Genomic DNA, 25746 nt, shown 5'->3' with positions numbered 1-25746 from the left:
CTTTTATCTATTTATTTTTATAAAGTCAGCGTAAGACTTACCTTTTTTATATGGTTATTTAGTTTAATAAAACTTTTGTAAATCGTGAATATGCTTTCTATGTTAAGGCGAAACGTCGAGAATAAATTAAGAAATTGAAGTCCTGCTGCTATCCTTGTTTTCTAGCCCCATATATATATATATATATATATATATATATATATATATATATATATATATATATATATATATATATATATATATATATATATATATATATATATATATATATATATCGTATATACGGGCATAAGATCATTCCATAAACATACATCATTAATGCGATCGTTAGGTATGCATTTAATATTTTCTTTAATATATTCTCTTTGTATTTAACAAGTCATTTTCTCTTTTGAAATTGTTTTGATGCCTTCACTGTAGCTATACCAGTGAGCTATAGATGCATAGTAGGCCTATATGGCGATTCATCATTAGCTGTGGCATGGCTAGACTCAGTGTAAAGGCTGCGGCATTTATGTTGTAATTTGTTCCACCTTTTACGCGTGTCTTGCCCAGCCACAAATACTGAGGAAGAATCTGAACCCGTGGTGTGTGTGTGTTTTAACGGTCGTCTGCTGGTCACTCTGTCAGCCTTCCCCATTACTGAGCGAGCTCAGAGCTCATAGACCAATCTTCAGGTAGGACTGAGACCACACCACACTCCACACACCGGGAAAGCGAGGCCACAATCATCCCGTACCTACTTGTTGCTAGGTGAACAGGGGCTACACATTAAGAGCATACTTGTTAACTCTCACGAATCAACCATAAGACTTACGCATTTTACCTCCATTTCAGTCTCACGCATCGCCTCTAAAAACTCGCGGATTTTTACAAATATTTCCCAAATATTCTTTTTAACATAATATTCCCGGGATAAAAAAAAATCCGAATTATAAAACGTCTGCTTTCTTTCAGTTTGTAAGCCCTCATCTGATTGGAAACCTAAAATCCCATATTTTCTGCGGGCCTTCGCCCACCAAACACAAGTCAAGAAAATGACACTGATGAAGGGATTAGGGATTAGCCTGGGGAAGTGACCAACTAAGAGATGCCTCACTCCTGCAGCCCCGCCCCTGGCCACCGCTTATTAGCCAACCCGTGCGCTGGGCGGGGGAGGAATTAGTTGACCTGACCTAGCTTATTATAACCTGTCCCATGGCTAGATCCTCAGTTCTCCTGTGTTTGGAGTGTTCACAAGTCACCAACGCACTGTCCACAGCACACAGACCTAATTCTGTGCGAACAAGCCAGACTGCAGTAACACACTCGTTGAATTGACCCGTGCTGCCGCTGTCTAAAAGCGTTATATCCGGAAATTCTGGTAAGAGTTGTTTTATTTACTTATTAATATATGTAAGGTACTTTCGTTATTTTCCTGATTGTGTGTTAATACTTATTTCTTTTCAAAATGTTGGTTTTACCGTAGGTATCGGCGAGATATGTTAGTTCGTAGCAGAATTGTACGTATTTTATTTCATTTAATTGTTATTTATTTTCATTGAGTTATTTTCCCGTTAGTGTAGTCGAGTTCGTACTTAACTGTAAACTGACCCCATTTAATAGGAAATATTTTTTGGTGACCGCCACAACTTGTGTTCAAAATAATGATGTTTTGTTTTCAAATGATTGTGGTGATGTGTGATATTATGAAGGAAGCGGCAACATATTTCTATTTTTGTTAAGAGATCCTGCAGTTCCAATTGTATTGGTAGCTGTAGAAATCACTGTAAGCTATTGTCAATGATCATTGATCGTCTGGATCCACCACAAAATACGTGCATGTACGTTTATAGTCTCGTAGTAGTGTCTGGGATAATGCTGGATATGTTTATAATCATTTCATATAGTTGAGATCCACCGTAAAGGAATATCAAAATAGCGTGTATTGCAGACTGTGGCTAATAGTAAGTGTATACATATTTACTGGAGGGATAGGCGCGATCCCAACACTGAGCTCCATTGCATTCAGGACCTTATAAAGACAAGCAGAATAACTCAACCTTATCAGACAAAGGTACAATTAATCAAGAGGCAGGTAAGAAGACCTTGGCTGCCCCATATTATGTGTAATCTATTATCATTTACACCCCACATCTCCTTCAAACAAGCAAGAAAAAGTTACATAATCCTCAACATTATATTTTATCGTTAAATTGTTGCTTAGTCTATATATATATATATATATATATATATATATATATATATATATATATATATATATATATATATATATACACACAGATATATATATATATATATATATATATATATATATATATATATATATATATATATATTTATTTATTTATCTTTTTTTACATTGCGTCCTAGTAGTAGAACTCTATATCTTTATATTACTACCAATAAGTACATTGCATACGCATGAGATACGTCATAACCACTTCTCAAGTTTAAAATACTCTCCTTTATACTCCACACTTGACATTTACTAGAGAATACACTGGAAAAGTGGATTGTTGCCGAGAGACCCACAGATACTGAACCAAGAGACGGAATCTGAGGAGGACCGCTCACAGAAACCTCATATAAAACAAAATTAAAAACAAAGAAAACCTCCTTTACTCTGTTTTCCGACCACCACAATCCACAGTTTGCATTTTGTTTACAGTCATCTTCCTGCCAAAAAGTCTATAGTCGAAGTAGGATCGTGAGAAAACGAGAGGGAGTCTGAGAATGCAGGAAGAGAGTCGGAGCGTGTAGGGAGCTTGGCGTGGTGGAGATGGTGATGCTCGTGTGTTAGTACGTGTGTTGCCAGCCGTTCCTCCTCGCCTCTCCGCAGCAGCCCGATGTGTTTACAGTACTCTCACCTTCATTACATGCCCATGGAGGACTGTGTGTGATAGTGCAAGCCTGTGTGAGTGTACCAGGCGTGTGTTCAGGAGGTTCAGTGCCAGTGGAAGGCCAGGGAAGTGCCTCAACCAGCCCTGTGCTACATTGGGGAACAGCTGATTTTGATTTTGATAATTGCCCCTGCTTGCTCTCCTCGGCTCGTATTCCTTGCCCCTGTATGGGTATCCGGGTCCCCTGCCGTTGGGGTGACGTGTGGGGAGTGTGGTGTGGGTGAGGGACAGGGATGAGACGTGCTGGGTGACAGGGTTGAGCTACCCACATCACTCCCTGTCACTGTCAGGGCCGCGGTTGCAAATTTCGGTTTGACTGTTAAGTAAATCATGTTAGGAACCCAAAGTGGTGTTGTAAAGATTTGTTTCCGTTTTACTTGCTGGACAAAAGTGTATTTTTCTGGTAAGCAAAGTCGTGTTTGTGACTGTTGTATGCCATTACTATCATAGGTATTTTTTTTTTTTTATTCAAGTTAACATATTTACCACATACAACCGCCTAAATCGTTTTCCCAAAAATGCCTGGCGAACAAAATTGTTTTCTGGATAGCAAAATCATATCAGTGGTTGATATCTGTCATTGACACCATAGACACATTTTTTTATTGCTTTGTTTAACTTGACATAGTTGCCACATATAGCTGTTTAAATCATTATCTTTAAAACAAGAAACAAAATGTATTATTGCAACAAAAGAGTCTAGAAATATTGTAGTGAAAGGTCAATCAAGGCCAACCATTTTTTTTTTTTTTTTTTTTCTTTCCTTTTTTTCATGATGGCACAGTTGGTTTAAGATCATTCCTGAGCCAGGCCTTTGTATTGGCACCTGTAGGGAAAAAGAAAAATGGCAAACAGAAAACAGACCACATGTATAACACCACATTTCTCTTGGACCTCTTAGAGTCATCCTCATTTGTAGGTACTTGTATTCACCTGTCTGTTACAACTCTCCCATTCTCCACACTGAATATCTTTCATTCTCTGATCTGTTTACTATCATTACCTTGCTTTTCTTATTGCTGAGCCTCACTCCAAAATATCTTCCATACCCATCTATAACAAGTAACAAATTTTGGAGTTTGTGTGCTGATTTACTTATAACCCCTATATCTTCATATGAGAGCACGCTTATCTCATTAACTACCACACTAGCCTGTTTTTTTTTTCTTTTTTTCTGGCTGTTAATGCCTTTGCATACAAGCTATAAAGCATTGGTAACAATATACCTATTTGTCCTTTCTTACTCTTCACTCAGCATGTTTGTATACTTCCTAGTCTGTATTTAGCTATTTAACTGCTTTTCCACTTAGTGCAATCTTTTCTGCAACTAGCTAGCCTTTCTCTGTTCACCATATCATAATCTTTCTTTACTGTGCCTGCAAAACCTAAGTATAATTTACTTCCATCTTCCTTTCAATAATTTAATTCACCATAATCTTATTGCCCTTAGCTCTTATTCTCCCATACAGTAACATATAGTCAATTGCTGGCTCCTGGTTCATAGCACATCAAGTCACTCTTCCTTCTACCAGGGTCTCATTCAGAATTTTCTAAGGCTATCTCTTTCACAGTTCACAAATTTGTGGAGGATCTTGCCATTTGCTCACCTAGAATTGTGCATTCAAGTTTCTCATTATCATCACTCTCTCTCTCTCTCTCTCTCTCTCTCTCTCTCTCTCTCTCTCTCTCTCTCTCTCTCTCTCTCTCTCTCTCTCTCTCTCTCTCTCTAATTGCCATGTACACCACAAACTTTTCAGGTTCCATGTTTGCCTATGCTTCATAGGTGCTAAGTAACCTGTATTTCACTGCAATACCTGCTATACCATATGTTATCCACAGTTTCCTTGACAAATGCTAATCTAAATGATGACTAAGAGAAATGGGCCAATTCAGAATTGTGTAGTTAGTAATGAGAAAAAGAAGTGCACAGCCTTATTCAGCATTTAATCAAACCCAAGTCTCCTTATTGCTTACAAGTTTCTAAAATTTGTGTTAGGAAAATTTAATATGAAGGTTGGTTACTATACAAGAGGAAGACACCATTTAGAGCAGCTAGTATGATACAGTATTCATAGAGCTTAGGGTGGCTTTAGACTGGTGTTCACTCTCTAAAAAGCCCTCTTTATATAATTGAATTCAATGCTTACCTCAGATATTGCTACTTATTTGCTTTGTCTGTGGTGATGGAAAAAAAATACTTTGACTCTTCACACATTCATAAATACACAAGCAAAAAATTACCAAAAAGCATCATTATTTTTTGCTTTAGAAAGAAAAAAAACATGCATTCTACATTGTTGGAATTTGAAATGTTGTAATGCACATTTTGAAGAGTGAAAACACTAGCTTTGAATATCATGTAATTTTAAGTAACAAAAAACTTATGATAGTCCTTATGAAATTATGTAGTTTTCTTTGGTTGATATTAGTTGTTTTACTTGTGCAGTGAGTGTGAGAGTCTGCGGCATGGACCACCCTCTCTTCCTGAATTTGGCCCTGCCCCAGCAGCCTCAGCCAGCCACTGCGCCCGCACCTCCAGTCACCAGTCAAGTCAATGGTCTCCCGCAGGAATCAAAGCTCGCTACATATATCAGTGTGAGTTTCCAGGTCTTGGGAGTATTTAGTAATATGTCAAGGTGATGTAGAACCAGGTCATTTAAAGGGGAGCAAAATTTTAAAAAATATCATATTTGAAGCACAGTATGCGAAGAGGGATAACCCTCAAATCTGGAGGTTTTGAGTTATAGGCAGGAACTTGTTGTTAAAGAGTGTAATTATCATGTCGGAAGGTCAGGCAGAGAAAAGCCAACTATCCTGATGGTTAAACTAAGGCCTAAAATGACCTGATTTGGGCTGCAGTGTGGATCAGACTAACTCTCACTCCTGTTTGCTAGAGAGGGACAAGCCTCAAGTATGCTGGGATGTGCATGGCTCAATGAAAATGGGGCATTTAGCTGTGCCAGCATGCTGGGCCAATCACAGCCCAGTGTGGTGCGTTATTGATGTCATTCTCCCACCACATGTGATGCATCATTGCCATACTAACCTCTGCCTTCACCACTCATGCTACTCTCCTGATTCTGATTTTCAGCACATTTTTGTTGTTTCTAAAAGCATGTCTTCATCCAGTGATGAACCTGTTGACTCCCCTGCCCCTGTTGTGCTTCAACCTGATAATGATGTAAATATCTGGAGTGATGAACCCCAGCAAAAGAGGAAAGAAGACTACCAAGTGCCTGTCATCAATAGTATATTCCAACACTACTGTGACTACCAGCCTTGTTCATGATTAGGGATGATGGGGAATAAATCCCCAGTCAACCCTTACTATGGGGTTGTCAGAAATATAAAGACATTTTCTAGATAATGAACTTAAATGTCTCAAGTCAATATAAAGGATGAAAGTCAACCCTAACACATTTTTTAACATGACACCTCTGGTATCATGTTAAATGAAATTGTGGAGTAGGGAGTGAATAAAATTTGCGACTGCAACCAAAAATAAAAAAGGAATTATTGAAAACCACATGGTATGACAGAACTACCCTAGACTTTTCATTTGATGCATAATAGTAATACATTTTGACCATTTTCCTAGTAGTAATCAGTGGTGAACTTTAACTGTAATCATCTCAAAACTAGGGTTGTGTAGGTTGTCTCACATACTGTGCCACATTTGTTCTTTAGTGTAGTGAAATTTGAAAAACTTTTTTCCTGTACAGAATCGCCAGCAATTGTCAGCCCCTCAGCAAGCAGAACAACAGCAGCAGCAGCAACAACAGCAACAACAACAACAACAGCAGCAGCAGCAGCAGCAGTCCCTCACTAAGAGTGTGGCGGCCCTGAGTCTCGATGGTGTAGGAGCACGGAAAGTGAACATGGTGAGTTCAGTCTAGTGACAAAACTGCTATTTCTATTAGTACCATTATGGTAACAGGTAGCAAGGCATACAGGGACTGCCCCATGTTTACAGTGACTGCCACTTGTAGGCCTGATGGTCCCTTGCTGCTTTCTTATTTTTTTTTATTTTTTTTATTTTTTATTTATTTATTTATTTATTTATTTTTATTATTATTATTATTATTATTATTATTTTTTTTTTTTTTGTGTGTGTGTGTGTATTTACCTAGTTGTAGTTTTACAGGGCCCTGTCTCCATATCTACACTTATCCAATTTTTCTTTGCTGACACCACTTCTTCACTCAAACTGTTCCAAGTCTTAACACATCTTTGTGGGAAACTATATTTTTTAACATCTCTCAGACATCTTCCCTCCCTCAGTTTTTTACTATGCGATCTTGTGCTTCGAATGTCATATTCTTCTTTCAGGATCAGTTTCTCATCCAATTGATCCATTCCATTAATCAATTTATAAACTTGTATCAGATCCCCTCTCTCCCTTCTTTGGTCCAGGGTTGGTAGATCCATAGCCTTTAGTCTCTCCTCATATGTCATCCCTTCAAATTCTGAAACCATTCTTGTAACCATTTTTTGTAGTCTCTCCAACTTCCTTATGTGTTTCTTTTTATGGGGGTCCACACAACTCCTGCATATTCCAATCTGGGTCTTATTATAGTACTTATCAATTTCTTCATCATTTCTTTGTCCATGTAGTGAAATGCTAATCCAATATTCCTTAGCAAATTATATGTCTCTGAAAATTCTATCAATATGGCTTACCGGTTGATTGTTTTCTTCCATCGTCACTCCCAAGTCCTTTTCCTTTTTTTACTTTCTCTAGTTCTACTCCATCTCCCATCTTATAGATTCCCACTGGTCGTCTTTCACTTTTTCCCATTTCCATGACATGACTTTTGTCCACATTGAATTCCATCTCCTACTGTTTACTCCATTTCCAGATCTTATTTAGGTCTTCCTGCAGTATTTCACAATCCTCTTTTTGCTTTATAACTCTGCACAGTTTTGCATTGTCCACAAACAGATTTATGTTGCTGTTCACTTCCTCTGGCATGTCATTTATACATATATATGAGAAAAAGTATTAGCGCCAATACTGACCCCTGTGGCACTCCGCTTTCTACTGCTCTCCACTTGGACTTCATATCTTTAACTACCGTCCTTATTTCTCTCCCCCTCAAATATTTTTCAATCCATCTCAATGTGCTTCCTTTTAAGCCACCCTTCTCCTCTAACTTCCACAGTAATCTTTCATGTGGTACTTTATCAAACGCCTTTTTTAAAATCCAAATAAATACAGTTAATCCTCTCTCTCTTGTACTCTATCAACTATTCTAGAGTAGAAACTCAGTAAATTTGTTACACACGACCGACCTTTTCCAAAACCAAATTTACTATTTGATTATAATTTGTTGTCTTCAAGAAACTTGATCCATTGTTTCTTTATTACTCTTTCACACATCTTGCATATTACACGAGTTAGTGATACCAGTCTGTCTGTCTGTTTGTCTCTTTGTGTGTGTGTGTGTGTGCGTGCGCAGTAGCTTGCAGAGCAGCCATGATTGATCACATTTGTCTTCTGGCAGTCTGGCAGAGGCATCAAGCAGAGCAGTGTTATGTTGTGGTGGATTTGCATAGTTGACTGCTTATTTTGGGAAGAATACCAGATTTGTATAGTTTTCCTTCTTATATGATGCATCAAGCAGAGCAGTGTTATGTTGTGGTGGATTTGCATAGTTGACTGCTTATTTTGGGAAGAATACCAGATTTGTATAGTTTTCCTTCTTATATGATGCATCAAGCAGAGCAGTGTTATGTTGTGGTGGATTTGCATAGTTGACTGCTTATTTTGGGAAGAATACCAGATTTGTATAGTTTTCTTCTTATATGATGTGTTGCAACCAAGCTCTTCACACATCTCTTTGCCTTGGTTTTATTTGTACATCTTTATTCACCATTTACTTCTCTGTCCTTTTCCCATGGGGACAAGCATTGCTTTGCTTCTCACACAACAAGCTGGCTGGCTACCATGTACAACTTGAATGAAATATAGATTTGGTTACCATCTTTGGTCAGACCAGATAAATTTTGTCAGTCATTGTTGCTTTTTCATTGTTATTTCAAGAATAACAAAATGCAGGTTGCTGCTATCTGGTACTGCTATTCTGACTCCATACTACAAACACTTCTCCTCTAGCCTTTCTTTCTTTCTTTCTTTCTTTTTTCCTTTCATGTAGAGACTTGAAATAATTTGTTGAGGTATCCCAAAAAACACCATACTGACTGGAGGTTTATTAAGCTGAGCAACATTTAGCTGTTAAGAATACAATATTTCTTATAGCCTGATGATGCCAGATGTCACAGTGAAACATTGCTTAGTGCAATAAACCCCCCCCCTCTCTCTCTCTCTCTCTCTCTCTCTCTCTCTCTCTCTCTCTCTCTCTCTCTCTCTCTCTCTCTCTCTCTCTCTCTCTCTCTCTCTCTCTCTCTCTCTCTCTCTCTCTCTCTCTATATATATATATATATATATATATATATATATATATATATATGTACACACACACACACACACACACATATATATATATATATATATATATATATATATATATATATATATATATATATATATATATATATATATATATATATATATATATATATACACATATATATACATATATATATTCTTTTTTTTATTATTATCATTGTTCTCTCGTTCACACAAATTTGCAAGCCTATATTCTTCACACACTATGTCTTGTTCTCATCAAGCGCTACTGACTTACTTTTGTTTACAATTGATAAGACATTAGTGTGAAGACAGTAAAGTTTGTGTTTCATTTAGTCAAAGGAAACAGTTTGTGTGTTGCTAAAGAAACAATGAAGCACAATAACACAACCAGCCAGTAGCAGGCCAGAACATTGATACTGTGGCATGCTCCATCTAGGAGGAGGGGCTCGTGTCTCTAGCTGTCGTTAACAGAGTAAAGCAATGTGCTACACACTATGCATCTGCTTCTCACAGCTCTTTTACTTGCAGTGGGAGGAACACCAGAATACTGTGCAAGTGAGGAGAAGAGAGCTGGTTGGAGAGGAGAGATCTATGTCCTGTGGAGTCAGAGCACAAGTGGTGGTAAGTGATGATCAACATTGCTTGTATCTGCTCCTGAGTAGTGATGACAGGCTGGATACATCAGTTTTACTTCAAGTAGTCACTCATATCATATTACATCACAATTGCCATCTGCTTCACTACACCTTTTCGTGATGTGTTATTTTTTTCACCATTTTTTTTTCTTTAATGTAGTGTAGCTTGCAGGTAATTTGCTATCACTGACACTAGAACTGTCTTGAAAGTCTCCCTTTAAGATATCAGTAAATTAGGATTGTCCCAGAAAATCTTGTGTAAATTTTAGCAACAGCTGTATAGTATCTTAAATCTCGAAAATGTGTAAGGATAAGTAAAACATTTATAAACAATATAAAGCTATATATTAATGAGCAACACAATAGTAACATCACCTTACGTTTCCTTCCCACCAGCCATCAGTAAACAACATCACTGAGTTCATCCCAGGCTCGGGTGGTAATGGAGGCTTGGCCCACTCTGCATCTACTCCCTCCTTCCACTCATTTTCTGGACTTGGTTCACCCAGCCTGACCACACCCTCTTCTCTGGGCTTCACCTCCATGACACGCTCTTCACCAGCAGCATCTGTTGCTTCCCCTCAAAGGCCAATATCCCCTCAAGATTCCCCCAGCAGAGGAAGATGTACTTCCCCCAATGCTGGAGGACAGGAAGACAATGGCAGTGCTTCAAACTTACCCACCTACCAAGAAAATGTGGGAGGCACTACCTACTTCTTCACTGCCCAAGACCAGCCACCTTTTGCCAACACCGGAGCCACTGCATCACCATCTCCCTTCACTGCAGCACCTCAGCCAACCCTGGTATTTCCTCCCTACCACGTCCTGCCACCGACCCCAGCCCATGTCCACCACCTTCGAGCACCAGCCAATGCCCCGCACTTCTTCATGGGTGACGAATTGCGCCAGCACCTGCTAGAGAAACATGCCCTAACCCTGGCCCATGTGGACCATGAGCAGTTCCCAGGTGAGCAAGTGTCTGTGTTAGTAAGTTATCTTCCTTTTTTATCCAGTACCTGTAAGTCTATCTTGGTAATGTGTGCTTTCTTTGTCTCTTAGGATGAGTGATTGTTCCCTCATCCATTTTATTTATGACTGATTTGATTACTGTCATCAAATGCCTTTAAATAGATATGGCTAACATTATTCTGCTGGTGATTGTTTGATTTTCCTGAGTCCTGGTCATCTTCTTTTAGGGATGTTGGTGAAACTTTACTGTTGCCTTACATATATCAATCAAGTGTTTGATAGAGACTGTCACAAAGCTGCTATAGGTGAAAATTGACTGTCATATGTATAGAGTTTAATATAATATTTCTCCTTGTGATACAGACTTGCCGCAGGAAGTAGACATGTACCACGAGCTGGTTCCCTTGGAACCGCAGCACAACGTCAACAAATCCTCCATATTTGGCTATGCTACCTCAGTGTACAAGGTTTGTGTTTTATATTGTACTGGCTGAGCTATTGGTCAAGGGAGTTGATTACTTGTTGATGTAAGGGAGTTATCATGAACTAGGCAACCACACAGTCCTTCTCTCATGCCTATGGATCACTTCAATTTTCGATGATTTGCTGGTAAATATAGTAGGTTACATGATTGTCATCTGGTGCAGTGACTCCCACACACCAATGAGATGCTCAATGCACAAGATAAATCTATACATACTTTTGTGCATAGAAGTTTTTTCATATAGATTTTATTGCAGACATTGCACATATATGAGTGTCTATCTGATAATTTTTTTTTATTCCATTACAGGCCACCAACATCAAGACAGGCCTGCGGTATTGTCTGTATCGCATTCATGGCTACCGTCTTAACAATGTGAAGGTCACCCAGTTAGTGGACATGTGGAAGAAACTGCAACATTCCAGTGTGACTCAGCTGAGGGAGGTCTTCACCACCAAAGCCTTTGGTGATAACTGTAAGGCTTCTTATCTTGTGACTGCCTTTACTGTTATCATAATTATCTGTCTTGGAACTCAGCAAAGTTTGTGCAGTGATATACTGGACAGCTTTTCTCTAGGAAATGCTGACTATTTATACTCATACTTGGTAAAGCTTTGGTTTTCAATGAGTTGTTGGATATAGGAGATAGATAAATGTATAGATAAAAGATGGGTTAAATGAACATTTTCTGAAAATACACGTAACTGCTTCAGCTTCATTGACTTCAGTTGTATATAAAGCAGTGAAGGTGTGTAGCTGAAGCCTAAAGGGAATCAGGTGATTTTACAAACTTGCTGAGTTGTACACAGAGCAGTATGGAAGCCTATAAAAAGTACAAAAAATATTGAATACAATTCTTTATAGTCTTCAGCCATTTTAAAGAGATGGTATCAAATGAAAATTAAAATTAACTTTTATGATTTAAGGGATTCTTTTATGTTATTAGAGGTATAGTCCGACTCAAATATGAAGGCCGCTGAAGGGGGAGACCTAATGGGGATTCCCCTGCTGCGGCGTCGCCAGGCATCGTAGCACATGTTTCAATCTCATTATTAACTTACATCTTAATGAACCGTCATAAAAGTGTATTCCTCTAAATTTTTACTAAGGATGTATAGAGAGCTTTGAATATTGTTTTAGTGTAATGAAGAATGATTTTGTATAGATACCACAAAATGTAGCACCACTGCTCTCCAGCGTTGCTACTTTTCAAGGTTGGACATGGGTGAGGTCAACCTCCCTGACCGCTGATAATCCCCAGGTCAAATCGAGTCACTCCTCCCCTCCCTGTCGCTCAGAATGGAAGGTGAATATCTCATTCGCGCTACTCGCCATCGCAACCTTCATAGTTGAGAGAAATTAATTATTTACAGCGTCAACAAGTTCTGTTTAGAGGATTCTTTTATTATCAATGTGGAGGACACTTCTGACGAAGAACTGTCTGATTAAATAGCTGAGAGAGGATTATGCCTACAGGGTAAAACCTCAAAAACCTTAACTCTTACCTCATGGGTGGTGTGGAAAAAGAGTAAAATAAAACAACAAAAAAGATACATGTCTACTTGTCTATTTTAGAGAGAGAGAGAGAGAGAGAGAGAGAGTGTGTGTGTGTGTGTGTGTGTGTGTGTGTGTGTGTGTTACATGAAAACCAATACGTAAACTGTTGAAAGACTCGCGCAAGCAGGATTACACACACACACACACACACACACACACACACACACACACACACACACACACACACACACACACACAAGCATGAGAGAACTATATAGTAATAAGAAACAAGAGGAAGTAGTAACAAGCCAGAGAGAGAGAGAGAGAGAGAGAGTGGGAGAGATGTGTGTATCTCCACACTTCAGTGTTAATTCTATAATTGGGACTGTGACGTTTAGCGATGCCGCAGCTGGGGAATCCCCGTTAGGTCTCCCCCCTCAGCGGCCTTCATATTTGAGTCGGACTATAGTGGTATAGAAAATTAAGTCTTATATTACCTTTATTTGATGATTAACAAATGTGGCTTTGGGAGTGAATGTAGTAGTATAAAATTATCATTTATTTTAGCTTTTATCTTCCACAGCAATTGTGTTTGTGTACGACTATCACGCTGGTGCGGAAACCCTCGCTGCCCGCCACTTCTCCTCCTCCAGCATGCTTGGCTCCAATGGCTGGGAGGCACTGGCCACTCCCCTGCCAGGTAATGGGGCCACTGAGTCCTCGGCTCGGGGCATCCACAAGTCACACCGTCACAACTCCGGCAATGGTGAGACAGGTTGTGAAGTACCCCATTATGTTTTCTGCTTTATTTAATTTAATATTAGAAGTTAGAAGTGTATAATTGATAATGTCCTTGTTTGCTTTTTTTGCTTTTCTCATATACAGTTTCCCTTATTTTGCGATTGGGTTATGTTCCTGAAAACCAGATAGAATAACGAACGATCGAAGAGTGAACTTATGGTTCAATAAGATTTAATTTAATGGGGGCGTAACCTTGCCTAGCTTGTATTGAGAGATAGGGAATACTTTTCCATGCCACCCAAAGAGGTAGTGTTATAGGCCTATTATTTTTTTTATACAGTGGTCTCCCCTATAAGCCTATATCCACTGGCAAGGGGAGAAATTTGAGCTTAGTTTTTAGTTAGCAGGTGCCACTTGGCAAGACCATAACGTTAAGAGTCTCTGTATTTCCTACATTATTGGCTCTTTCATTGTTAGTGTCTTTGCCATTAATATAGTAGCTCTCTCACCGTCTTTCGTCACACTTTCTGCTTGTTTGAACATAGTAGAGATAGTGGATTGATGCAACTGCAGGGTTCTGGCGTTGAAATTGGCTCCCTACCTCCCTCATGGTGTTTAACAATTTCAAGCTTTTTTTCTTTAAAGATAAGTTTTTCCTTGGTCTTTTGGACTTCAATTCACTACCACTAGGTGTTGCAGGTTGCTTGGAAAACATCACACTTGTATCACAATGAAGTGATTTTTAGCAGAACAGCACTGACAACTGAACACATCTAATAACTGATCTGGATCTTGATGCTACAGATGGCTCAAGATTGCTTTAGAGCTAGGCCTTTGGATTGGCAGCTCCTGTAGAGGACAAACAAAAGACAAGCAGAAAAAAGAGCAGTACAGTAATACTCCGCTTAATGAACGTTCGTTTAACAAATTTCCAGTTTAACGTACTATATAAAGTTAGACCAAAAATCCGCATAATGTACAACCACATCCGTTTTAGCAAATTTTCTGGGTTTGAATTTGCCGAGTGAGGGACCGAACGCGGTAGTTTCGCTGTGATTGCCTGGCTCCCCACCTCTGTCTCTAGCTCTCCTGGAGCTGGATCCAAGATTCTTTATCAACGTCAGAGCAACCTCTGGCAGCGAAATGGCATCCATGAATGCGTGGAGGGACGGTGACAAGGTTGCTATCAGGTTGCTCTGAGGTTGCTGGGAACACCACCTCTCCAGGTGGTGTTACTGTCTTATATAATGCATTTATGTTCACTATACAACATTTCTATTAGCTTTTTACGAACCTTGCCCCCAAGAAAGGACAGTTTTGTAATGCATAAAGTGAAATCTTACATGGAATACCAAAAAATAAAGCAGAGATGAGATGAGCCACAGACGAAGCGGGAGACTCGCCGCCACACGGCCGCTTCTTCTTTTTCTTCTTTTTCTTGTGACCCTTTTCCTTGCGTGTTACTTTCATCATGGTGTTTATGTTTTCACTCCTCTATTGCCTGCTATAATGGATATCATATCTTAGTATTCATATATGTTCATGCCATGAGAATAACCTCGACTCCGTGGCACTGAGTGATAGTGAATTACTAATGAAATACCGCAGTACAGTAAGGTCCCAAGTTATGTCCCAAGTTACGTTCCTGAAACATGACGTAAGTCGATTTTGTATGTAACTCGAGTTTTTGTACTTTCAAAGCATATTATCAAGTTTTCAACCAATCATTTTTTATGGTTATTCAGGTAAGTAAAAGGTTATATTGTTATACTGGTATATTATTTACAACTTTGTAGGAATATATTGATTAGGGCATGACGAAGGACTGCAGGTTGCCGAGAGGGGCGGCCTGAGGCCGCCAGGAGGGTGGGCAGGTCGAATGTTGTGACGCCCAGGGTGGACAGCTGGGAGCTTTGTGGAGTGCGGTAGGAGTAGAAGCGTTATATAAGTAAAAGGTTATATTGTTATATTATTTATAAGTATGTAGGAATATGAAACACAAGCTTGTTTTTGTTGTTGATTAGGGCCGCAAACGCGAAGGACTGCATGTTGCCAGAGGGGTGGATGCCTGAGGCCGCCAGGAGGGGTGGGCAGGTTGAATGTTGTGACGCCCAGGGTGGACAGCTGGGAGCGTAGTGCAGTGCGGTGGGAGTAGAAGCGTGGGCAGCGGAGCAGGAAATGCAATAGGAAAGGGCAATAGGGATCAGCAGACAGGCGCAGACGGTGCAAGTGAGCTGCAAGTGTCGTGTGGCCCAGACAAAGGCTCCGGAGTTGTTATTGTTGTGATAGGTGCGCGAGCCCTCAAGGTCGTCAACCTCCCCGTTGTCATGGTAACGGGCTTCCCATTTTCTTCTTCACTCCCTTACACACAGCTGCTGCCTCTCTTTTCATGTCTTTTAATTATGTCCACTTTTTCTTGTAGCGTAATGGTTTTCCTTTTCTTAGCATCACTGCTGTCACTCAGGAGTTTTCTTTTTGGTGCCATTGAGCAAGATACTAAGATAGTCAGCAAATGCAGATGTAGGAACACTCTTGCCAGGGGCGATGGTGTGGTGGAACTGAGGTACGTAGAGTGTTATTGTATTCAAGCGTGAGGTGGGCGGTGTGGCGGATAACCAGTAGTGACGCCTGGCGGCCAACAATAACAATAAACCCCACGCTTTACGATTTATAAATTTTCATTTTTTTAAATCTTAAATTGCCTTATAGTGGACTGACGTAAGTGCGAGTTTGACGTAACTCGAGACCGATGTAACCCGGGACCTTACTGTATTTCATTAATAATTTACTATCACTCAGTGCCACGGAGTCGAGGTTATCCTCGTGGCATGAGCGTGTATGAATACTAAGATATGATATCCATTATAGCATGCAATAGAGGAGTGGAAACAAATATCATGGGGAAAGACAACACGCAGGCTAAAAGGGTCCTCGTGGCATGAGCGTGTATGAATACTAAGATATGATATCCATTATAGCATGCAATAGAGGAGTGGAAACAAATATCATGGGGAAAGACAACACGCAGGCTAAAAGGGTCACAAGAAGAAAAAGAAGCAGCCGAGTCGTCGCGAGTCTCCCGTTTCGTCTGTGGCTCATCTCATCTCTGCTTTATTTTTTGGTATTCCATGTAAGATTTCACTTTATGCATTACAAAACAATCCTTTCTTGGGGGCAAGGTTTGTAAAAAGCTAATAGAAATGTTGTTTTGTGGACATGAATGGGAGAATGTGGGGAGAATTTGTACGTAGCTTCCCTAACTTCCAATGATCCATATGACATCATAAAAGTAGTGGTGCACCGGGGGCCCAATCTGCTGCCAAACGTATATATATATATATATATATATATATATATATATATATATATATATATATATATATATATAATTTTTTATTTTTTATTTTTTATTTTATTTTTTTTTTTTACCCATGTGGTATGTTGGGGACCGGCCCAGAACGCATCCTCCCTTATTTCCATTATTTCCTATGGAAAAATTACATCTGCTTAACGAATTTTCGCTCTACGAACAGCTTTGATACCCCCTATCCTGTTCATTAAGCGGAGTATTACTGTATTCTGTTCATACATCTATTGGGAATGAGTTTTGATGGGTGGCACTATGACCACGGTGCATGTGTTTACATTCTGGTGATTGGTTGATGATCGGATACACGAGCCTGGATAACGAAAGACGCGAGTGGACATAATTCATAATGATCGGAAAACTGAAATATTGAATACTGAGATGTCAAAAAGCAAGGGAAACCTATAATCTGTATTTCTTCCTTGGTTGACTAGTATCTTTAGTCATTAACTGAGGGATGGTTTCCTCACTAGGTTTGCTGCCAGAATCTACTTTATGGAACTACATCATCCAGTTGACTGGAGCACTGCGAGCCATCCACACTCAGGGTCTGGCCTGCCGCACCCTTGACCCCACCAAGATCCTTCTCACTGACAACAAATCCAGGATAAGAATAAACTGTTGTGGCATCCATGATGTGTTGAACTTTGACCCAAATGCTGCCAACCCTCTAGCCAACATGCCACAGTATCAGGCAAGTCATTGATGCTGTCAACTTTTGTTCTGTTTAATCTAAAACTCCTCCATCTGATGGCCATACTCCATTAGTTACTACCAGTATAGCTCATCCTTGTACATCTCAGACCTCTAATGTCTTCACTATTCTAAGCATTTGGCTTTGCTTTCCCATTATCTTGTGGGTTGTTTAAAATTTGTCACTAATCATAAAGTGCCATATTTCATTGAGAATAGGCTTTTGTTTACAGCAAGATGACTTGGTGAGCCTTGGGAACCTGATGGTCGCCCTGGCATGCAATTCTTACATGGCCCTGCAGCGAGACAGCATCCAGACTGCCATTGAACTGATCAACCGCTCATACTCCCGTGACCTGTCCATGTTGGTGGTGTGTCTCCTCACCTCCCAGCGCATCAAGAGTATCAACGATGTTATGCCCATGATTGGTGCAAGGTAAAGCAACATTCTTTTCTAAATTGCCAGTGTTAATGAGTTGGGGCTACTTTAATTTTTGTTAGATATATTACATAAGAAAGTTTTCAAACAACATTTAAATCTTGCTTATCAGGAACTGATCACCCAAAAGGATTTTTGTCTTTTTGACTGAGCATGAACAAAGGTACATTGATTTCCCCACTTACTACAGGTCACCCCCGCTTAACAAAAGTTCACACAATGAAATTTTGCTTTACCCACCATCTGCTCGTTTAACGAACACCAAACTTGCTTTAACGAAATTTTTTCCAGGTAATTTTTTTCAAGTTTGAAAACCCTGCTGTATCACGCAAGCCAACAGGTTTTTGAATACACCAGCACCTCTCGTGAACAAAACGCGCACCACTCACTCCCCCTAGTTCAAAACAATAACAGCGTCAGCAGCAGCTTGTCTTCCCTCATTCTACATGCTACCAAAACGCCCTGCAATGTCGCCTAGCGTTGCTAAGAAGACCAGGAAGTCTGTTACTCTCGAAGTGAAGCTTCGAGAGGCGAGAAAACTAATAACATTGCTTCCCACCATGGCTTGACTCCATCTACTGTCTACTATTTTCAAGTTAGCAGACTCTATTAAGAAGGCTGGTGAGAGCATATCTTCCTTGCAAGCTAAAAGAACCACCTGAACTCGTGACTCTGCAATGGATAAAATGGAAAGCCTTGTGGAAATGTACATAAGTTTTGTTTGCGGTACAATGATGCGCCCTCTGTTTACATTCCACAGGTTGCCAACTAGCGTATTTCCCGCTCCACTCTCCCTCCCTTCATAAATTTAAGATCATCAACATTATAAAGTTACTTAATTAAACTCCTTAAATGTTTAACTTCATAATTTTTACTTTCATTAAACCTTTTACTGTACTATGATGCACTCTCGCTTTGTTTACTCTCAATGGAAGCTCAAGTCAGGGGTTAAACGTGTTACAATTGGTTCGCTTAATGAAAATTTGCTTAACGAAGGGTTTTTTGAGGAATGTAACCCCTTCGTTAAGCGGGGGTTGCTTGTATTGTGTTGCCTCTCACTCACTCACTGTAGGCCTGATGGTTTGGGTGGCCTACTGTGTCTTCTCTGTGACATCCCACAAAGTTTAGTAGCTCAGCAAATATCATGCCTTTTCTTACTGTAGGATAAAGATTCAAGATAGAGTCCCTTGCCCCCCCCCTCTCTCTCTCTCTCTCTCTCTCTCTCTCTCTCTCTCTCTCTCTCTCTCTCTCTCTCTCTCTCTCTCTCTCTCTCTCTCTCTCTCTCTCTGTCACTCTTGTCATGATGAGTTTGGTGAGTGGGAGGCTTGTCCATTATCATGTCCATAGATTGCAAGATGTAAAATATTTATTGTGTGTTAATAATGTTGTATTAGGAAAACTATCACTTTTAAGAGAGTGATCCCTTATGTTGAAGTAGGTGTAACTTACAAATTAATCTTGTGCATGAAGCTTATGCTGGTAACTTTCTCCTTAGGTTTTACACTGCCCTGGAGACTGCCACCCAGCGTGCCGATGTGTATGAGTCAGAGATTGCTAAGGAGGTCCACAACAGTCGCCTCTTCCGCCTCCTGACAAAACTCAACACCATTGTTGACCGACACCAGTATGTGCCCTTGTCCTTTGTTCGAAGTGATGCTGTCAAGAACAATGTTCAATGATATGTACAACATCTAATGTGTAGAAGTTTGGAATAGATGTAAGATCTGGACTTTAGGAATGGGTAGAGGCAAATATTTTGTTGCATGATTCAATGCCATATTTATTGTGACTCTTGCAGGCTGCACATGGACACTTCCTGGAGTGAAACAGGGGACAGGTACATGCTGAAGCTCTTCAGAGATTATGTCTTTCACCAGGTGAGTGTCAGTATAACAAATTATTACACACTGAATCAAAGAAAGCTATGTTACAGTTATTGAAACAATTATTGAATATGATAAAAGGAAAAAGAAATATTGATTTTGATGTGAGAGACTATATAGTGACACCTTTCATTTCCATCACCAACCACCTTTACATATATTAAAGTTGCAGTATATGTGAAACATAATTTGTGTCATGTAAGATAAGATAATTGAAACAATTATTGAATATAATAAAAGGAAAAAGATATATTGATTTTGATGTGAGAGACTATATAGTGACACCTTTCATTTCCATCACCAACCACCTTTACATATATTAAAGTATTGGTGTTGCTGTATATGTGAAACATAATTTGTATCATGTAAGAAGTTAATAATGGTTATCTCTGTTCAGACTACCGAGGATGGTCGACCGTGGCTGGACTTGGCCCATGTGGTGATGGTGCTTAACAAGTTGGATGCTGGTTCTCCTGACAAAGTAAGTCTTCATAACTGAGTCTCTATACAGACTTGTTTTATTTATTAATTTCAATTTATACTGTTTTATTTTTTTTCTTTCCCTCCTATATTACTTGTTTACATATATACAATCTGTGTGATCCTATTATATTATTATCCTGTCATTCTATCTGACATTTTATTTTTATATAATCTTTCATCATATATTTATTAAATGGGATGAGTGTAATATCCAACGCTTTCAGTTTTGTGGTATCGTTTCTGCTCACTCTAATTTTACTTTCAGATATGCCTCATGTCACATGATGAACAAAACATCTTGGTAACGTCATATAGTGAACTGAAGAGGTGCTTTGAGCGCTCCTTTACTGAGTTGCTGCAAGCTGCTTCCTCTCACAAGACCTCATTGTCCTAGCAACATCTATAACACTGGCTGTCACCTTGCCTGCCTGTGTTGATTCAGGCAGAGGAGAAAGCTTACCACAAGTTGTTTGCCATGCTTTTTCTATATTCTTTGTTCGGCAGCTTGGCCAGAGCTTCCATTCCGTGCCGAAGCTGTGACCAGACATCCTTCAGAGTGTGTGACAGCAGGTATCCTAGGCTTAGTGTTTAATTTGTTCTTGAAACACTCACCCAACTTTGGTCCCTCCATTAGAGGATACCAGTTTTTATATTCAAGACCAGGTCCAATGTTTCATCCATCACTACTGCTAAGAAGTACACTGTTCTGTGGTATAACTTTATTTTTGCTTCATGTTCTTTTACACTGGTTAAACAGTATAATTTTCTTTGCATTGCCTTTTGTTGAACATGTTATGTTGGTATAAGAAGTATCATTTGGTGAGTGAAAGATGTGGCAGAGTATTAAGGATAAGGAGCATCACATGTGGCTTATGAAGGAAGATACAGCTTGTATAACTGCACCTAACACACCATCTTTTTTATTGGAATGCACTTTTAATTTACAATGTCTATGTGTTACTGCTTTACCTTACTAATGCATCATGCTTCTATGAAACAAAAATTGTTGGCCATTGCAAAATCATCCAGCCAAGGATTCATTATCCTATCAACAAGTAATGCTTTCTGAAGAATCAGCAAAACTACTACTCTCATTCTCCTGCTTGTAAAGAAATATGTATCACTGACATATTTGCAACAAGATCTGTTCTCTCTCTCTCTCTCTCTCTCTCTCTCTCTCTCTCTCTCTCTCTCTCTCTCTCTCTCTCTCTCTCTCTCTCTCTCTCTCTCTCGGAGATGATGAATGTGATTCATGATGCCAGACAAGATGGACACAGTCTTTTAATCACTGAAAACAAAATCCAGAATCAAAAGAAAGATGCATTCCTATAAATTAGATGAGCTGTGTTTGTCATGATATCCTGATATTTTTCTTCTTTGTACAACAAGTAAGGACTGAATAATGTTTGTTTTTACAATTTGTATTTCTTTAGTTAGTATTTGTAGTGAGTTTTAGTTTTACTTTAAATAGAGATTCCTAGAAGTAATAGGAGTCCAGATTTTATAATAATGTATCCATAATGACCTGATATTGAGGATTTAATTTTTTAATTTTTTTTTTTATGTATTTTTTATTTTTTATTTTTTTTTCATTGGCTTTGAAATCCTGACTGAGCCACATGTTGCATGGTGATTGGATTGGGTGGTGCCTTGTGTGAGGTGTGAAGGCCTGGGTTACAAGCTAGCATCATTGCTGGACAACTTTTACATAATGAGTAATTGCCATATTTATTTGAAAAGTTTTACTTTATTTATTTGTTTGTTCAGTCGTTCTGAGCAAAAAAACTTTTTTATTTATGTAATATCACATTTTAATTGTTGGCTGTTTTTATTTTACTTAAAAACTTGTGGATGAATTGGAGGGACATTTTGAGGCACATACAAAAAATGAGTGAAGGTGGCTCAAAAATTGTTAGTGGTGTTGTATAGTGATGTAAAGAAGTTAATATTAAGTGTGTGACATTTGCTTACTACGAAAAGTGAACCATCCATGCACCTCTTGTACAAAGCTCTCCATGATGCAACCTCAAGTGTTCTCAGAGTGAACTGTTCAACGTCCGATGTACATTGTTGACACTCCACATATCAGCTGTGTTATCCTTAAACTGCCCAGTGTTTAGTATACTATTCTATGGTGTAAAGACAGCAAGCTGATATTGTTATAAAGTTGACTTGTAAAAGGTGTCTTCCTATACAAGGCCAGCTGCCTTCCAGATGTTACTTGAATGAAAACACACAAGAGGCAGACTGATCAACTTGTTTGTGACTCGTCAGTACTGGCATGATAATGTGGAGTCACACCAGAAATTTGTGATACCCCATTGAAAATCAGTGACCACATGTAATGGTGACAACTTTGGTAGTGGTAGTGGTGGTGGTGGTGGTGGTGGTGGTGGTGGTGGTGGTGGTGCACTAACATGCAGGTGGACTAGAACATACTGAGTTCCAATCCCTGCCAAGGCTGATGTGGAAAAGACTGATGCTTTATATTTTTGAACTGTACTGTGGTTTCTGGGTGAGAAACTAAGGCTTACCTGTTTTAGTGTGATATTCCAATTATTTTGGAAAAAAGTGACTAGTAGCATCATAAAGATATAACAACCATTGTGGTGTGTGTGTGTGTGTGTCCGTGTGTGCGTGCGTGCATGCGCATGCATTTGCATGCATGCATGCAATCATGCATATTTGGGTGTATATGAGTGTGTAGGACTCTGTGTCTGCACACCAGTGTATACATGTATGTAGTATATGTTTCTTCACATACATGTATATGGGTGTGTGGCTCAGTGTTTGCACACCACAATAAGCATTTTAAGATTCATATGTAGTATACATACATATATTTATATTTTTTTGTCATATAAATGGTTTGCTACCCTTAAGAAATTAAACATGTTTGCATTTAAGTTGGATGATATAATTCTATAGATTTTCCCCTTGAAATCCTCATGTGATGATTAACAACAAACAAACCATTATAATACTCTACATTTTATGAAATTGCCTCATTTACCAGGTCACTGTTGACAAAGGTTCAAATTGCTTATTGGCTCAGGTGAAACTTATTAAGTGGTAATGTTTTTAGTTGTAATAATATCTGTTAAAGAAACCTAAAGGTCATGTGCCTCCTTACTCATTTGCTCCATTATCCCTCATCAGTTTTTCAATCATTGATCACAAACGAAGAGTACAAATTTTATCACATCCATTGTAATTCTCAGACAATTGTTGCGGCATTTCCCTCCCCTCCCCTATAAGTATGAGTGGGTTCTTCACAAATATCTAAAGACTTGTTTTCTGGGTACTGTCAGAAAGTCCACCAACAGCTACCTCGGCTTTGAGTTTTACACTGCATTCATAGGTAATTATGTTATGCACAAAAATGACAAGCATATTTTTTATCTCATTCACGTGGGACCATTTCTGTATTTTACCATTTATTCCCCAATCAAAAATGTGTTCGGTCAAAGTATTCAGTCATGCAATAGATAGACTGTTAGTGTCTCTCCATGTACCTAATAAGAATGATATTAACAAGTAAGAGTGTAAGGGTGAAAGTGCAAGACTGTATTCCATATTTTGCAAGCTGTTGTTAAAAGCTTTACACCTGACCTCTAGGGCTGGTGAATCAGGGCTGACCTCATGGGTTCCCTACATTATGCAGGATTTGCACTTTTCTGAGCTTAAAAGATTTATGACATATTGTAATGTGCCAGATAAATGTCTCTGCACCTTTGTGGTCTGTGAGGAGGGAGTTGCAGACTGTAGGGTGTCTGTGAGCTCCCCTGAGTGTTGGTAGAAACCTTGGAGAGAAGCATAAGTGAAAACACGTACACAAAATTAAGCAATATTGCATTTACTCTCTCTCTCTCTCTCTCTCTCTCTCTCTCTCTCTCTCTCTCTCTCTCTCTCTCTCTCTCTCTCTCTCTCTCTCTCTCTCTCTCCAGGGTCTCTAAGAGTCAAGAAAACAAGTTTGTTACATGTACTATAGTGATTGCTCAATGTTTAGTCAGATCTCATAACAATGCCTGTATGATAATTTCTCATTTATCTGTTCTCTTATTTGTAATTCATTTGTATATAATAGTTTGAGGTACATACCTTCATCGTATTAAATTAAAAGTGCATGGAATACATACATTTGATCCTGTTCGGTTCAGCAAGCCCTGTTTCTCCACTTGATGCCCAGCCAGACTGCTGCTGAATTAGAGTAACAGCCAAAATAGATACATTAGTCACTGCACTAGTTTGAGCATTTTGTACAGAGGAACAAAAGATGACAGTTAGTTGTAGAACTTTCATTTTCAATTTATTTTTGTAATCAACAACTACTTTGAGATGTGTTACCAGTATAAACATGTAATGGTCAAATATCTTTATTTTTTAAGAATTTACCTTTTCTTTACATGACATGTTTGTTTTGCATGATGATGACACCATCTGGCTTCTGTAGCTTGACTGTTGGCAGTTTTAGATGAGTCAGCACTGGAGTGAGTAATCAAGGGTAACCACTAAACTATGGTAGGAGTAGTGATTTTAATACAAGTATCATGTAAAATATAGGAGTTGGTTTATGTATTATTGATTCATTTTATGAAAAATGAATAACAATTTATTGTGTGTGTGTGTGTGTGTATATATATATATATATATATATATATATATATATATATATATATATATATATATATATATATATATATATATATATATATATATATATATATATATATATATATATATATATATATATATATATATATATATATATATATATATATATATATATATATATATATATATATATATATATATATATATATATATATATATATATATAATATATATATTATCACAATAAGAGGTGTAACAGTTCCTTTGCACAAATTTAATAGTAAATTACTCAGTTTTGACTGAAGAAGCAGGAAAATGGAATTTGCTAACTTTGTTTAGATATTGCATTGGATGTATCAAAACAAATTTTCTCATTTTGCCTTGACAAAGTCAGTTCATCAACCAACCTATTAAAAAGACAGCCTGTGATGTGGGATGTAGCATTCCATTCACTCATGTGGTGATGACGAGACTGCAGAAAAACAACTTACTCTAGAAACTGAGACACAATTCAGTTTCTTCAGTACTGCCCAGTTTCATGTATAATTTGTGTGACCTTTGAGGAAACGTACTTACCAGGAGGCCATAGCAACTCCAGTACTTGC

General features: G+C 38.6%; 1 protein-coding gene across 3 annotated transcripts; it reads left to right on the top strand.

The window, feature by feature from the left end:
• The first annotated feature begins 2766 nt into the window (after positions 1-2766).
• LOC123506839 (PAN2-PAN3 deadenylation complex subunit pan3-like) lies at positions 2767-24465 on the top strand. Of its 3 annotated transcripts, none has more exons than XM_045259188.1 (14): positions 2767-2917; positions 5350-5498; positions 6626-6784; positions 9865-9957; positions 10368-10938; positions 11304-11407; positions 11734-11899; positions 13505-13696; positions 17503-17723; positions 17956-18158; positions 19657-19785; positions 19960-20038; positions 20442-20525; positions 20793-24465. In XM_045259188.1, the coding sequence occupies exons 2-14, from the start codon at positions 5370-5372 to the stop codon at positions 20919-20921; spliced, it is 2259 nt and encodes a 752-aa protein (XP_045115123.1). In that variant the 5' UTR covers positions 2767-2917; positions 5350-5369; the 3' UTR covers positions 20922-24465. The 3 variants fall into 3 exon arrangements, with proteins under 3 accessions (XP_045115123.1, XP_045115121.1, XP_045115122.1); XM_045259186.1 differs by lacking the exon at positions 2767-2917 and adding an exon at positions 2933-3306; XM_045259187.1 differs by lacking the exon at positions 2767-2917 and adding an exon at positions 2934-3306 and having other exon boundaries at positions 13505-13687.
• The last annotated feature ends 1281 nt before the right edge of the window (positions 24466-25746 follow it).

This window comes from Portunus trituberculatus, chromosome 21, assembly GCF_017591435.1.
Source record: "Portunus trituberculatus isolate SZX2019 chromosome 21, ASM1759143v1, whole genome shotgun sequence".
In the NCBI taxonomy this organism is placed as follows: Eukaryota; Metazoa; Arthropoda; class Malacostraca; order Decapoda; family Portunidae; genus Portunus; species Portunus trituberculatus.
The sequence above is the reverse complement of the archived record's forward strand: the minus strand, read 5'-3'. Positions and strand labels throughout refer to the sequence as shown.

What these genes read in the sequence shown, in the direction of transcription:
- LOC123506839 (XM_045259186.1), top strand. Translation starts at nt 3,234, where the DNA reads ATGTTAGGAACCCAAAGTGGTGTTGTAAAGATTTGTTTCCGTTTTACT. An exon ending in CAAAGCCTTTGGTGATAACT is followed by an intron (nt 11,900 to 13,504) that starts GTAAGGCTTCTT and finishes TATCTTCCACAG; the next exon opens with CAATTGTGTTTGTGTACGAC. An exon ending in CTCCGGCAATGGTGAGACAG is followed by an intron (nt 13,697 to 17,502) that starts GTTGTGAAGTAC and finishes TTTCCTCACTAG; the next exon opens with GTTTGCTGCCAGAATCTACT.